General features: G+C 41.2%; 1 protein-coding gene across 1 annotated transcript in view; it reads right to left on the bottom strand.

Annotated features, from left to right (window-relative positions):
* Window positions 1-228: 228 nt before the first annotated feature.
* cxxc1a (CXXC finger protein 1a) overlaps window positions 229-15,599 on the bottom strand; it is a 17,611-nt gene continuing 2,240 nt past the window's right edge. The window contains exons 4-14 of the mRNA XM_079273337.1: window positions 15,546-15,599; window positions 14,837-14,992; window positions 14,052-14,240; window positions 13,869-13,970; window positions 13,546-13,784; window positions 7,713-7,920; window positions 7,077-7,187; window positions 6,811-6,860; window positions 6,641-6,737; window positions 4,849-5,001; window positions 229-1,338 (exon numbers count right to left, since the gene is read on the bottom strand). The exon at window positions 15,546-15,599 is cut by the window's right edge and continues 89 nt beyond it. Coding sequence (XP_079129463.1) covers window positions 1,192-1,338; window positions 4,849-5,001; window positions 6,641-6,737; window positions 6,811-6,860; window positions 7,077-7,187; window positions 7,713-7,920; window positions 13,546-13,784; window positions 13,869-13,970; window positions 14,052-14,240; window positions 14,837-14,992; window positions 15,546-15,599 — 1,506 coding nt within the window. The 3' untranslated portion in view covers window positions 229-1,191. The remainder of the gene's footprint in view (window positions 1,339-4,848; window positions 5,002-6,640; window positions 6,738-6,810; window positions 6,861-7,076; window positions 7,188-7,712; window positions 7,921-13,545; window positions 13,785-13,868; window positions 13,971-14,051; window positions 14,241-14,836; window positions 14,993-15,545) is intronic.

Raw genomic sequence — 15,599 nt, 5'->3', positions numbered from 1 at the left:
GTTTTATAAAAACATTCTATATTTCTGACATCTAACATCTAAACCTTTATGTAGAGAATAAGGTGACGTCATAATTTCATTTGTTTTGATGCTTTTTAATAAAAACTCTTCATAATCTTTGTCACATGAGCTGAAATGGACCAATATAAACACTTTGTCTCATGTTAACTGTAGTAAAATTGGTTCTATATTCATATTAAATATTAATATTTAATGTAGAACCAGAGTTATATCTGTTACAAAGTTAAGAATCTTTTTTTTTAAATCATAATAGAATTCCCACAGAAATCTTCAGAAATAAAACATCATATTTTAATGAAACATCAGTTTGAATCCAACATGAACAAATAATAAAAATATAACAGACACAAAATGAGATATAAGAACAACACGTTTTAGTTATTATTTACAAGTGTTTCATGGAACAATCTTTAATAAACACAGAAGAAATAGACTATTATTATAGGTTATGTCCCTTCACAATAAGTCTTTATTTCAAGACACCTGAACTTGTTTGTTGATTGAAATCAAAAAGATGGAGTTATTTATGTTTCTATAATTCTTTCTTCATATTGTTGTATGATTGTGTAACTTGACTGTTGTAGTGACTGAGCAGCATTAAGCTCTTGTTGTGAAACAATCATGATATAAACATCACAAATGTTTGTATTTATCCCAAAATGCATTATTGATGTACATAATATGAAACAATTGATTCTCGTGTTTCATGACTAGTAACGGCTCCCACCAGTAGACTTCTGGGTAATGTAGTATTTCAGGAATAAAACAGTATAAAAACAGAGAAAATTATTCATGTTTATGTACAGATTCATATTTCCTGAATATTCACATTATGAATGAGAATGTAAACACATCACAGACTCTCAGAACTACAATAAAGCCGAATGACTTAAAACTACAAATTCCATCTGTTCTTTCTGATGAAACGTCATTATTGTCATGAAGGTATCATGAGTGATGTCATCGTTTTCTCTTCATAAGATCTTTTTCTCAAAATAACATCAGATTGTTTTCTTGTCATTATGCTGCATCCATGTTTGTTTCTGTTAGTTTGAGATTAATTTAAAACAGAAACGTTGAATAAGTCCAGGGAGCTGTAGACCTGTCTGTCCCTCAACCAGTCTACCTTTCTGTGTTGTTGTCTGTCTTCTTGTCGATCTACCTGCCTGTCTACCTGTCCTTGGCAGAGCGCAGGTCCGTTGTGATTGGGTCGTGTTGGATGGTCTGGTGCAGCATCAGAGCCAATAAACCGGCTCGATTCGTCATCGCTGTCCTCAGATTCCTCTCCTGCTCAAACAGCTCGTCCAGCTTATACCACTGAGAGAGAGACAGAGGCTGTTGTTAATGAAGGCTGTTGTTAACACCAGCATTCATTAACAACAACCTTCATTAACAACAGCCTTCATTAACAACATCCTTCATTAACAACAACAGCCTTCATTAACAACAGCCTTCATTAACAACAGCCTGAAGGCTGTTGTTGTTAATGAAGGCTGTTGTTAATGAAGGCTGTTGTTGTTAATGAAGGCTGTTGTTAATGAAGGCTGTTGTTGTTAATGAAGGCTGTTGTTAATGAAGGCTGTTGTTGTTAATGAAGGCTGTTGTTAATGAAGGTTGTTGTTAATGAAGGTTGTTGTTAATGAAGGCTGTTGTTAATGAAGGCTGTTGTTAATGAAGGCTGTTGTTAATGAAGGCTGTTGTTAATGAAGGCTGTTGTTAATGAAGGCTGTTGTTAATGAAGGCTGTTGTTAATGAAGGCTGTCGTTAATGAAGGCTGTCGTTAATGAAGGCTGTCGTTAATGAAGGCTGTTGTTGTTGATGAAAGCTGTTGTTGATGAAAGCTGTTGTTGATGAAGGCTGTTGTTGATGAAGGCTGTTGTTGATGAAGGCTGTTGTTGTTAATGAAGGCTGTTGTTAATGAAGGCTGTTGTTAATGAAGGCTGTTGTTAATGAAGGTTGTCGTTAATGAAGGCTGTCGTTAATGAAGGCTGTCGTTAATGAAGGCTGTCGTTAATGAAGGCTGTCGTTAATGAAGGCTGTTGTTGTTGATGAAGGCTGTTGTTGTTGATGAAGGCTGTTGTTGTTGATGAAGGCTGTTGTTGTTGATGAAGGCTGTTGTTGTTGATGAAGGCTGTTGTTGTTGATGAAGGCTGTTGTTGTTGATGAAGGCTGTTGTTGTTGATGAAGGCTGTTGTTGTTGATGAAGGCTGTTGTTGTTGATGAAGGCTGTTGTTGTTGATGAAGGCTGTTGTTGTTGATGAAGGCTGTTGTTGTTAATGAAGGCTGTTGTTGTTAATGAAGGCTGTCGTTAATGAAGGCTGTCGTTAATGAAGGCTGTCGTTAATGAAGGTTGTCGTTGTTAATGAAGGCTGTTGTTAATGAAGGTTGTCGTTGTTAATGAAGGCTGTTGTTAATGAAGGTTGTCGTTGTCAATGAAGGCTGTTGTTAATGAAGGCTGTTGTTAATGAAGGTTGTCGTTGTTAATGAAGGCTGTTGTTAATGAAGGTTGTCGTTGTTAATGAAGGCTGTCGTTGTTAATGAAGGCTGTCGTTGTTAATGAAGGCTGTTGTTAATGAAGGCTGTTGTTAATGAAGGCTGTTGTTAATGAAGGCTGTTGTTAATGAAGGCTGTTGTTGTTAATGAAGGCTGTTGTTAATGAAGGCTGTTGTCAATGAAGGCTGTTGTTAATGAAGGCTGTTGTTGTTAATGAAGGCTGTTGTTAATGAAGGTTGTTGTTAATGAAGGCTGTTGTTAATGAAGGCTGTTGTTAATGAAGGCTGTTGTTAATGAAGGCTGTTGTTAATGAAGGCTGTTGTTAATGAAGGCTGTTGTTAATGAAGGCTGTTGTTAATGAAGGCTGTTGTTAATGAAGGCTGTTGTTAATGAAGGCTGTTGTTAATGAAGGCTGTTGTTAATGAAGGCTGTCGTTGTTAATGAAGGCTGTTGTTAATGAAGGCTGTTGTTGTTGATGAAAGCTGTTGTTGTTGATGAAGGCTGTTGTTGATGAAGGCTGTTGTTGATGAAGGCTGTTGTTGTTGATGAAGGCTGTTGTTGTTAATGAGGCTGGTGTTAATGAAGGCTGTTGTTAATGAAGGCTGTTGTTAATGAAGGTTGTTGTTAATGAAGGCTGTCGTTAATGAAGGCTGTCGTTGATGAAGGCTGTCGTTGATGAAGGCTGTCGTTGATGAAGGCTGTTGTTGTTGATGAAGGCTGTTGTTGTTGATGAAGGCTGTTGTTGTTGATGAAGGCTGTTGTTGTTGATGAAGGCTGTTGTTGTTGATGAAGGCTGTTGTTGTTGATGAAGGCTGTTGTTGTTGATGAAGGCTGTTGTTGTTGATGAAGGCTGTTGTTGTTGATGAAGGCTGTTGTTGTTGATGAAGGCTGTTGTTGTTGATGAAGGCTGTTGTTGTTGATGAAGGCTGTTGTTGTTGATGAAGGCTGTTGTTGTTGATGAAGGCTGTTGTTGTTGATGAAGGCTGTTGTTGTTGATGAAGGCTGTTGTTGTTGATGAAGGCTGTTGTTGTTGATGAAGGCTGTTGTTGTTGATGAAGGCTGTTGTTGTTGATGAAGGCTGTTGTTGTTAATGAAGGCTGTTGTTGTTAATGAAGGCTGTCGTTAATGAAGGCTGTCGTTAATGAAGGTTGTCGTTGTTAATGAAGGCTGTTGTTAATGAAGGTTGTCGTTGTTAATGAAGGCTGTCGTTGTTAATGAAGGCTGTCGTTGTTAATGAAGGCTGTTGTTAATGAAGGCTGTTGTTAATGAAGGTTGTCGTTGTTAATGAAGGCTGTTGTTAATGAAGGCTGTCGTTGTTAATGAAGGCTGTTGTTAATGAAGGTTGTCGTTGTCAATGAAGGCTGTTGTTAATGAAGGCTGTTGTTAATGAAGGTTGTCGTTGTTAATGAAGGCTGTTGTTAATGAAGGTTGTCGTTGTCAATGAAGGCTGTTGTTAATGAAGGCTGTTGTTAATGAAGGTTGTCGTTGTTAATGAAGGCTGTTGTTAATGAAGGTTGTCGTTGTTAATGAAGGCTGTCGTTGTTAATGAAGGCTGTCGTTGTTAATGAAGGCTGTTGTTAATGAAGGCTGTTGTTAATGAAGGTTGTCGTTGTTAATGAAGGCTGTTGTTAATGAAGGTTGTCGTTGTTAATGAAGGCTGTCGTTGTTAATGAAGGCTGTCGTTGTTAATGAAGGCTGTTGTTAATGAAGGCTGTTGTTAATGAAGGCTGTTGTTAATGAAGGCTGTTGTTAATGAAGGCTGTTGTTAATGAAGGCTGTTATTAATGAAGGCTGTTGTTGTTAATGAAGGCTGTTGTTGTTAATGAAGGCTGTTGTTGTTGATGAAGGCTGTTGTTGTTGATGAAGGCTGTTGTTGTTGATGAAGGCTGTTGTTGTTGATGAAGGCTGTTGTTGTTGATGAAGGCTGTTGTTAATGAAGGCTGTTATTAATAAAGGCTGTTGTTAATGAAGGTTGTTGTTAATGAGGCTGTTGTTAATGAAGGTTGGTGTTAATGAAGGTTGTTGTTAATGAAGGCTGTTGTTGTTAATGAAGGCTGTTATTAATAAAGGCTGTTGTTAATGAAGGTTGTTGTTAATGAAGGTTGGTGTTAATGATGGCTGTCGTTGTTAATGATGGCTGTTGTGAATGAAGGCTGTTGTTGTTGATGAAGGCTGTTGTTAATGAAGGCTGTTGTTAACAAAGGCTGTTGTTGTTAATGAAGGTTGTTGTTAATGAAGGTTGTTGTTAATGAGGCTGTTGTTAATGAAGGTTGGTGTTAATGAAGGTTGTCGTTAATGAAGGTTGTTGTTGTTAATGAAGGCTGTTGTTAATACCACTCGGACTCTCTCCAAGTCGACCTCAGCACGGCGAAGTTTCTCCCAACAATAATGTTTGTTACATTTCCTCTTCGACAGATGACAAAACTCTCCAGTCGGCTCAAACACGTCTTTCACCAGAGGACACCCACACACTTCGTCTGCTGGGATCTGACAGGGAGACAGGGAGAGATCAGTGGATCACTTTCATATTGTTATATTTCATGTTGTTATTTTGTTATAGTTGATATTGTTGTTTTTCATATTGTTATTTTGTTATAGTTGATATTGTTATTTTTCATATTGTTATAGTTGATATTGTTGTTTTTCATATTGTTATTTTGTTATAGTTGATATTGTTATTTTGTTATAGTTGATATTGTTGTTTTTCATATTGTTATTTTGTTATAGTTGATATTGTTGTTTTTCATATTGTTATATTTCATTTTGTTATATTTCATATTGTTGTTTTTCATATTGTTATTTTGTTATAGTTGATATTGTTATTTTGTTATAGTTGATATTGTTGTTTTTCATATTGTTATTTTGTTATAGTTGATATTGTTATTTTTCATATTGCTATATTTCATATTGTTATATTTTGTTATATTTCATATTGTTGTTTTTCATATTGTTAGTTGATATTGTTATTTTTCATATTGTTATTTTGTTATAGTTGATATTGTTATTTTTCATATTGTTATATTTCATATTGTTATATTTTGTTATATTTCATATTGTTATAGTTGATAGTTATTTTTCATATTGTTATTTTGTTATAGTTGATATTGTTATTTTGTTATAGTTGATGTTGTTATTTTTCATATTGTTATTTTGTTATAGATGATATTATTTTTCATGTTGTTATTTTGTTGTAGTTGATATTGTTATTTTTCATATTGTTATTTTGTTATAGTTGATATTGTTATTTTTCATATTGTTATTTTGTTATAGTTGATATTGTTATTTTTCATATTGTTATTTTGTTATAGTTGATATTGTTATTTTTCATGTTGTTATTTTGTTATAGTTGATATTGTTATTTTTCATATTGTTAATTTGTTATAGTTGATATTGTTATTTTTCATATTGTTATTTTGTTATAGTTGATATTGTTATTTTTCATATTGTTATTTTGTTATAGTTGATATTGTTATTTTTCATGTTGTTATTTTGTTGTAGTTGATATTGTTATTTTTCATATTGTTATTTTGTTATAGTTGATATTGTTATTTTTCATATTGTTATTTTGTTATAGTTGATATTGTTATTTTTCATATTGTTATTTTGTTATAGTTGATATTGTTATTTTTCATGTTGTTATTTTGTTATAGTTGATATTGTTGTTTTTCATGTTGTTATTTTGTTATAGTTGATATTGTTGTTTTTCATGTTGTTATTTTGTTATAGTTGATATTGTTATTTTTCATGTTGTTATTTTGTTGTAGTTGATATTGTTATTTTGTTATAGTTGATATTGTTGTTTTTCATATTGTTATTTTGTTATAGTTGATATTGTTGTTTTTCATGTTGTTATTTTGTTATAGTTGATATTGTTATTTTTCATATTGTTATTTTGTTATAGTTGATATTGTTGTTTTTCATGTTGTTATTTTGTTATAGTTGATATTGTTGTTTTTCATGTTGTTATTTTGTTATAGTTGATATTGTTATTTTTCATGTTGTTATTTTGTTATAGTTGATATTGTTATTTTTCATGTTGTTATTTTGTTTAATTGGGTTCCACCTGAATGAAAAAGCTTTACTGCTCTGCTGAATGATGACATAGTGGTGACCTGTCTGATGGTACCTTTGGATCTCTGGAGTGTTCAGGACACAGAACCTGCAGCCGCTTACAGTACGTCTTACTCTGAGGGTTGTACACGTCACAGAACAACCGGGTCGCCCTGAAACACAGACACACACATGAGAGACAGACTGTCTGCGTTGAAACACAGACAGACAGACAGCTGATCTTACCCCTCTATTCGTGTTGGGTACATGGAGCCAAACGATGTCCGACTCTCATACTGTTGCACACAGAGACAAAGAGAGACAGACAGTTGTGATTAGCGTTCCATTGGCTGGTAAACCTGTCAACAGATACATTCTCTTTCATACAACGACAGAAACAGTGTTGGTATTATGGGATGTCTGTGCTGCCTCTGACATCTTGGACCAAAACCACCACAGGAAGCGGCTGATTGGTTGTAATCTGGTGTCTCCTGTTAAAGAGACACACTGACCTTAGCATAGCATCTCTCCATGTGTCTCAGAGCCACCTTGGGGTTGACGGGGTGACTGCAGGAAACACAGAAGACCTGCAGGTCTGTGTCCTCACCGTCACCTTCAGTCACCTGGAGACAGAGACAGACATAACATTACATTACAGTCATTCAGCAGACGCTTTTATCCAAAGAGACTTACAAAGAAGATTCTATCACGTAGGCTCAGCTACGGGAGAGATTTTGGGGTTAAGTGTCTTGCTCAAGGACACATCAACATGTGGAGCCGGAGCCGGGGATCGAACCGCCGATTCTCTGATTGAAGGTCGACCCTGCTCTCCACTTAGCCACAGTCGCCCCCAGACAGAGAGAGACACAGAGAGACAGAGACACAGAAAGAGAGAGAGAGACAAACAGAGAGACACAGACAGAGAGAGACAGAGACACAGACAGACAGACAGACAGACAGAGACACAGAGACACAGAAAGAGAGAGAGAGACAGACAGAGAGCCAGAGAGCGACACAGACAGATAGAGACAGAGACACAGAAAGAGAGAGAGAGACAGACAGAGCGAGATAGAGAAAGACAGAGAGAGACATGTCAGATAAGAATGATGAATAAAACTGAAAGTTAACTGTCTGTCTTCCTGTCTCACCTCCTCGTGATGCTGGACCTGCTGCAGCTTGGCGTTGGTGATGATACCTTCGAGCTCGTGGAAACGTTTCTCCATCAGAGTGAGGCGGAGCCTCGCCGCCTGCTGCTCCTTCCTGATTCGCTCCAGCTGTCTCCGGCCCATTTCCTCTGCAACGCACGGACTCTGCTGCCACTGCTGGATCCTCTGAGGAAGGATCTCATAGATACGACTGACAGAGAGACAACCAGACAGACAGGCAGGGAGACAGACACACAGACATCAGTCTGTTTATAAGACAGCTCAGTGGAGACAGCTTCACTTTGATTGTGTTTCTAACTGGTCAATGTGTCGTTGCTGTTGACCTGTTTGTGTCGTTGTTGTTGTTTACTTAATTGTGTCGTTGTTGTTTACTTATTTGTGTCGTTGTTGTTGACCCGTTTGTGTCGTTGTTTACTTATTTGTCATTGTTGTTTACTTATTTGTGTCGTTTACTTATTTGTGTCATTGTTGTTTACTTATTTGTCTCGTTGTTGACCCGTTTGTGTCATTGTTGTGGTTTACTTATTTGTGTCGTTCTTGTTGACCCGTTTGTGTCGTTGCTGTTGACCCGTTTGTGTCGTTGTTGACCCATTTGTGTCATTGTTGTTGTTTACTTATTTGTGTCGTTTTTGTTTACTTATTTGTTATTTGTTGCTGTTGACCCGTTTGTGTCGTTGTTGACCCGTTTGTGTCGTTGTTGTTGATCAGTTTGTGTCGTTGTTGACCCGTTTGTGTCATTGCTGTTGACCCGTTTGTGTTGCTGTTGACCCGTTTGTGTCGTTGACCCGTTTGTGTCGTTGTTTACTTATTTGTGTCATTTACTTATTTGTGTCGTTGTTGTTGACCCGTTTGTGTCATTGTTGTTGACCCGTTTGTGTCATTGTTGACCCGTTTGTGTCGTTGCTGTTGACCCGTTTGTGTCGTTGCTGTTGACCCGTTTGTGTCGTTGTTGTTGACCCGTTTGTGTCGTTGTTGTTTACTTAGTTGTGTCGTTGTTGTTTACTTAGTTGTGTCATTGTTGTTTACTTAGTTGTGTCGTTTACTTATTTGTGTCGTTGCTGTTGACCCGTTTGTGTCGTTGCTGTTGACCCGTTTGTGTCGTTGCTGTTGACCCGTTTGTGTCGTTGCTGTTGACCCGTTTGTGTCGTTGCTGTTGACCCGTTTGTGTCGTTGCTGTTGACCCGTTTGTGTCGTTGCTGTTGACCCGTTTGTGTCGTTGCTGTTGACCCGTTTGTGTCGTTGCTGTTGACCCGTTTGTGTCGTTGCTGTTGACCCGTTTGTGTCGTTGTTGTTGTTTACTTATTTGTGTCGTTGTTGTTGACCCGTTTGTGTCGTTGCTGTTGACCCGTTTGTGTCGTTGTTGTTGTTTACTTATTTGTGTCGTTGTTGTTGACCCGTTTGTGTCGTTGCTGTTGACCCGTTTGTGTCGTTGCTGTTAACCCGTTTGTGTCGTTGCTGTTGACCCGTTTGTGTCATTGTTGTTGTTTACTTATTTGTGTCGTTTACTTATTTGTGTCGTTGCTGTTGACCCGTTTGTGTCATTGTTGTTTACTTATTTGTGCTGTTGTTTACTTATTTGTGTCGTTGTTGTTGACCCGTTTGTGTCGTTGTTGTTGTTTACTTATTTGTGTCGTTGTTGTTTACTTATTTGTGTCGTTGCTGTTGACCCGTTTGTGTCGTTGCGGTTGACCCGTTTGTGTCGTTGCGGTTGACCCGTTTGTGTCGTTGCTGTTGACCCGTTTGTGTCGTTGCTGTTGACCCGTTTGTGTCGTTGCTGTTGACCCGTTTGTGTCGTTGCTGTTGACCCGTTTGTGTCGTTGTTGTTGTTTACTTATTTGTGTCGTTGTTGACCCGTTTGTGTCGTTGCTGTTGACCCGTTTGTGTCATTGTTGTTGTTTACTTATTTGTGCTGTTGTTTACTTATTTGTGTCGTTGCTGTTGACCCGTTTGTGTCGTTGTTGTTGTTTACTTATTTGTGTCGTTGTTGTTGACCAGTTTGTGTCGTTGCTGTTGACCAGTTTGTGTCGTTGTTGTTGACCAGTTTGTGTCGTTGTTGTTGACCCGTTTGTGTCGTTGCTGTTGACCCGTTTGTGTCGTTGCTGTTGTTTACTTATTTGTGCTGTTGTTGTTGTTTACTTATTTGTGTCGTTGCTGTTGACCCGTTTGTGTCGTTGCGGTTGATCCGTTTGTGTCATTGTTGTTTACTTATTTGTGTTGTTGTTGTTTACTTATTTGTGTCGTTGCTGTTGTTTACTTATTTGTGTCGTTGCTGTTGACCCGTTTTTGTCGTTGCAGTTGATCCGTTTGTGTCGTTGTTGTTGTTTACTTATTTGTGTCGTTGCTGTTGTTTACTTATTTGTGTCGTTGCTGTTGACCAGTTTGTGTCGTTGTTGTTGACCAGTTTGTGTCGTTGTTGTTGACCCGTTTGTGTCGTTGCTGTTGACCCGTTTGTGTCATTGTTGTTGTTTACTTATTTGTGTTGTTGTTGTTTACTTATTTGTGTCGTTGCTGTTGTTTACTTATTTGTGTCGTTGCTGTTGACCCGTTTTTGTCGTTGCAGTTGATCCGTTTGTGTCGTTGTTGTTGTTTACTTATTTGTGTCGTTGCTGTTGTTTACTTATTTGTGTCGTTGCTGTTGACCAGTTTGTGTCGTTGCGGTTGACCCGTTTGTGTCGTTGCTGTTGACCCGTTTGTGTCGTTGCTGTTGACCCGTTTGTGTCGTTGCTGTTGACCCGTTTGTGTCGTTGCTGTTGACCCGTTTGTGTCGTTGCTGTTGACCCGTTTGTGTCGTTGCTGTTGACCCGTTTGTGTCGCTGCTGTTGACCCGTTTGTGTCGCTGCTGTTGATCCTTTTGTGTCGTTGCTGTTGACCCGTTTGTGTCGCTGCTGTTGACCCGCTTGTGTCGTTGCTGTTGACCCGTTTGTGTCGCTGCTGTTGACCCGTTTGTGTCGCTGCTGTTGATCCGTTTGTGTCGTTGCTGTTGACCCGTTTGTGTCGTTGCTGTTGACCCGTTTGTGTCGTTGCTGTTGACCCGTTTGTGTCGTTGCTGTTGACCCGTTTGTGTCGTTGCTGTTGACCCGTTTGTGTCGTTGCTGTTGACCCGTTTGTGTCGTTGCTGTTGACCCGTTTGTGTCGTTGCTGTTGACCCGTTTGTGTCGTTGCTGTTGACCCGTTTGTGTCGTTGCTGTTGACCCGTTTGTGTCGTTGTTGTTGTTTACTTATTTGTGTCGTTGTTGACCCGTTTGTGTCGTTGCTGTTGACCTGTTTGTGTCATTGTTGTTGTTTACTTATTTGTGCTGTTGTTTACTTATTTGTGTCGTTGCTGTTGACCCGTTTGTGTCGTTGTTGTTGTTTACTTATTTGTGTCGTTGTTGTTGACCAGTTTGTGTCGTTGCTGTTGACCAGTTTGTGTCGTTGTTGTTGACCAGTTTGTGTCGTTGTTGTTGACCCGTTTGTGTCGTTGCTGTTGACCCGTTTGTGTCGTTGCTGTTGTTTACTTATTTGTGCTGTTGTTGTTGTTTACTTATTTGTGTCGTTGCTGTTGACCCGTTTGTGTCGTTGCGGTTGATCCGTTTGTGTCATTGTTGTTTACTTATTTGTGTTGTTGTTGTTTACTTATTTGTGTCGTTGCTGTTGTTTACTTATTTGTGTCGTTGCTGTTGACCCGTTTTTGTCGTTGCAGTTGATCCGTTTGTGTCGTTGTTGTTGTTTACTTATTTGTGTCGTTGCTGTTGTTTACTTATTTGTGTCGTTGCTGTTGACCAGTTTGTGTCGTTGTTGTTGACCAGTTTGTGTCGTTGTTGTTGACCCGTTTGTGTCGTTGCTGTTGACCCGTTTGTGTCATTGTTGTTGTTTACTTATTTGTGTTGTTGTTGTTTACTTATTTGTGTCGTTGCTGTTGTTTACTTATTTGTGTCGTTGCTGTTGACCCGTTTTTGTCGTTGCAGTTGATCCGTTTGTGTCGTTGTTGTTGTTTACTTATTTGTGTCGTTGCTGTTGTTTACTTATTTGTGTCGTTGCTGTTGACCAGTTTGTGTCGTTGCGGTTGACCCGTTTGTGTCGTTGCTGTTGACCCGTTTGTGTCGTTGCTGTTGACCCGTTTGTGTCGTTGCTGTTGACCCGTTTGTGTCGTTGCTGTTGACCCGTTTGTGTCGTTGCTGTTGACCCGTTTGTGTCGTTGCTGTTGACCCGTTTGTGTCGCTGCTGTTGATCCGTTTGTGTCGCTGCTGTTGACCCGTTTTTGTCGCTGCTGTTGATCCGTTTGTGTCGCTGCTGTTGACCCGTTTTTGTCGCTGCTGTTGACCCGTTTTTGTCGCTGCTGTTGATCCGTTTGTGTCGTTGCTGTTGATCCGTTTGTGTCGCTGCTGTTGACCCGTTTGTGTCGTTGCTGTTGATCCGTTTGTGTCGTTGCTGTTGACCCGTTTGTGTCGCTGCTGTTGACCCGTTTGTGTCGCTGCTGTTGACCCGTTTGTGTCGCTGCTGTTGACCCGTTTGTGTCGTTGCTGTTGACCCGTTTGTGTCGTTGCTGTTGATCCGTTTGTGTCGTTGCTGTTGACCCGTTTGTGTCGTTGCTGTTGACCCGTTTGTGTCGTTGCTGTTGACCAGTTTGTGTCGTTGCTGTTGACCCGTTTGTGTCGCTGCTGTTGATCCGTTTGTGTCGTTGCTGTTGACCAGTTTGTGTCGTTGCTGTTGATCCGTTTGTGTCGTTGCTGTTGACCTGTTTGTGTCGTTGCTGTTGATCCGTTTGTGTCGTTGCTGTTGACCCGTTTGTGTCGTTGCTGTTGACCCGTTTGTGTCGTTGCTGTTGACCCGTTTGTGTCGTTGCTGTTGACCCGTTTGTGTCGTTGCTGTTGACCCGTTTGTGTCGTTGCTGTTGACCCGTTTGTGTCGTTGCTGTTGACCCGTTTGTGTCGTTGCTGTTGACCCGTTTGTGTCGCTGCTGTTGACCCGTTTGTGTCGCTGCTGTTGATCCTTTTGTGTCGTTGCTGTTGACCCGTTTGTGTCGCTGCTGTTGACCCGCTTGTGTCGCTGCTGTTGACCCGTTTGTGTCGTTGCTGTTGATCCTTTTGTGTCGTTGCTGTTGACCCGTTTGTGTCGTTGCTGTTGATCCTTTTGTGTCGTTGCTGTTGACCCGTTTGTGTCGCTGCTGTTGACCCGTTTGTGTCGTTGCTGTTGACCCGTTTTTGTCGCTGCTGTTGACCCGTTTGTGTCGTTGCTGTTGATCCGTTTGTGTCGTTGCTGTTGACCCGTTTGTGTCGTTGCTGTTGACCCGTTTGTGTCGTTGCTGTTGATCCGTTTGTGTCGTTGCTGTTGACCCGTTTGTGTCGTTGCTGTTGACCCGTTTGTGTCATTGTTGACCCGTTTGTGTCATTGTTGACCCGTTTGTGTCGTTGCTGTTGACCCGTTTGTGTCGTTGCTGTTGACCCGTTTGTGTCGTTGCTGTTGACCCGTTTGTGTCGTTGCTGTTGATCCGTTTGTGTCGTTGCTGTTGACCCGTTTGTGTCGTTGCTGTTGACCCGTTTGTGTCATTGTTGACCCGTTTGTGTCGTTGCTGTTGACCCGTTTGTGTCGTTGCTGTTGACCCGTTTGTGTCGTTGCTGTTGACCCGTTTGTGTCGTTGCTGTTGACCCGTTTGTGTCGTTGCTGTTGACCCGTTTGTGTCATTGTTGACCCATTTGTGTCGTTGCTGTTGACCCGTTTGTGTCGTTGCTGTTGACCCGTTTGTGTTGTTGTTGTTGTTAACCCGTTTGTGTTGTTGTTGTTAACCCGTTTATATCGTTGTTGTTGTTGACTTGCTTGTGTCATTGTGACTCACTTGGTTGCGAGTTTCATGCCACAGTCCTCTGAACAGTACTTGGAGCTGGTCCTTGCCAGTTGGACACATCCTGGTCCCAGACACTGACGCACAGCCACGCCCACCTCCTTAGCCCCGCCCTCTCCTCCCCCCCGCTCGCTGTGACGCTCGCGCTCGCTGTGGCGCTCGCGCTCCCTGTGGCGCTGCTTGGCATTGTGACGGCGAGGCTTCACCTCCTCTTTAGGAGCAGAGACGGACTTCTGCAGTGGAGGACAGGTGAGTTCATGAATGAGGTCATCAAGCAGGTGAACTGTGACATCATCAGTGACATCATCGGTCCTCACCTTCTTCTCCGGCTTCTTCTCTCGTCTCTTGACGTGTTTAACCTTCACCGCCTTCTTCCTCAAGGAGTCCGACTGACCGTCCTCTTCCTCGCTGTGCCACACCTGCAGACAGGAAGACGCATTACATCACCACACAGGAAGTGCCTGTTCTGGCAGCTGATTGGTTCAGAAACGCGTACTGACCAGGTCTCTGTATCCAGCGGCTCTGTACTGCTCATACAGCTCCAGCTCGCTCTCACTGAAGGCCACGTCTTCATCCTCCTCCTCTTCATCCTCCTCGTCTGCCGTCTGATACCCCGCCTCTTTCCTCAACAGGCCGCGCCCCCTGACACCGCTTCGACTCATCTCCTCCTCTTTGACACGAAGCATCTTCTACTCAGAGATCAAAAACGAATCAATACCAACATCACCATCAGAGAAAAATGACCCATCATCAATAAAACATCTTTAATATCTGAACGATCTCATGAATCATATCAAGTTCAAGCGACTTCGCCATTGCCAGCTTGTTTTTTTGCAACCAGTGAACAGGAAGTGACCATATCTGGACTGAGGAGGAGTGACGTAGAGACGCCGTATAGAGACCTGTCAATCACAGTGTAGCCCCGCCCTAAAGCATCCCCTGCTTTATGGTCTGTGTGACTCTAAATGGACCATAATGTACTAAATGAACATCATGCTGTATTGAAGAAGACTTGAAACTAGAGATTGAGACATAAACTCATGTTTACAATGTTTACTGAGGTAATAAATCAAGAGAGAAGTAGAGTCATTTTCTATAGACTTCTATACAACCAGAGGAGTCGCCCCCTGGTGGACACTAGAGAGAATGCAGCTTTAACACTTGAAGCTTTGACTTCATAATATTATAAAGTGTTATATATTGAAATGTTATGTATTTATAAACATATAAATATATCTATATGGATATATTTATGTATTTATAGATATATAAACCTGAGACTCACCCGAGCTCGGACTTCACACTGCCGCTGACGACACTTCTGTCGGATCTTGTTGGGTCCTCCGAACTTCTTCATGTCTTTACAGAAGTCACACTGAGAGCAGTCCTCTGTCCTCAGACAGGCGTCACACTCCCCACACATCCGGGCCGAGCGCTTGATCTGGATCACAAAGAAACCACATATAATATAATATATATAATATAAATATATGGTTCATCCAGAGCCAGGTCACAGGGACAGCAGGGTGGTCCAGAGGTCCCTGTGACCCGGGTAAGCCTTCCCAAGACCAGAAGATTCTGGTTTACTACCAACTGGACGAACCCAAAAAAAACCTCCAATGGGTGGAGTCCAGGAGGATCCAGACCAGATCCCAGGTCCCTTGAGACCTAAAGCAGCGTCTCTAAGACTGTGTTCACTCTACGAGCAACAGAACCACATCGTCTGCAAAGAGATGGATTTCTGAAGTCCTCAAACCGGACCCTCTCCTCCCCCAGGTGGACCATGAGATCCATGAAGACCACAAACAGGATCGGTGACGAGGGCCGACCTGGACCCAGTTCTCACTTTGACCCAGGTACCCCGTATTACCACAGTACCCCCCACAGGACTCTTAAAGGGCCATGATCCTAGGCCTTCTCCGGGTTTACAGATCACATGTAGTCTACAGATCACCTGTGAGCCCCGCCCCCTGTCGGTCTAGTTGCCAGGTTACCTGTGAGCCCCGCCTCCTGTCAATCTTAAAATGGGGGGTGGAGCTCCCGTTTCC

The sequence above is a fragment of the Melanostigma gelatinosum genome, assembly GCF_949748355.1.
Source record: "Melanostigma gelatinosum genome assembly, chromosome: 8".
Taxonomy (NCBI): Eukaryota; Metazoa; Chordata; class Actinopteri; order Perciformes; family Zoarcidae; genus Melanostigma; species Melanostigma gelatinosum.
The sequence above is the reverse complement of the archived record's forward strand: the minus strand, read 5'-3'. Positions and strand labels throughout refer to the sequence as shown.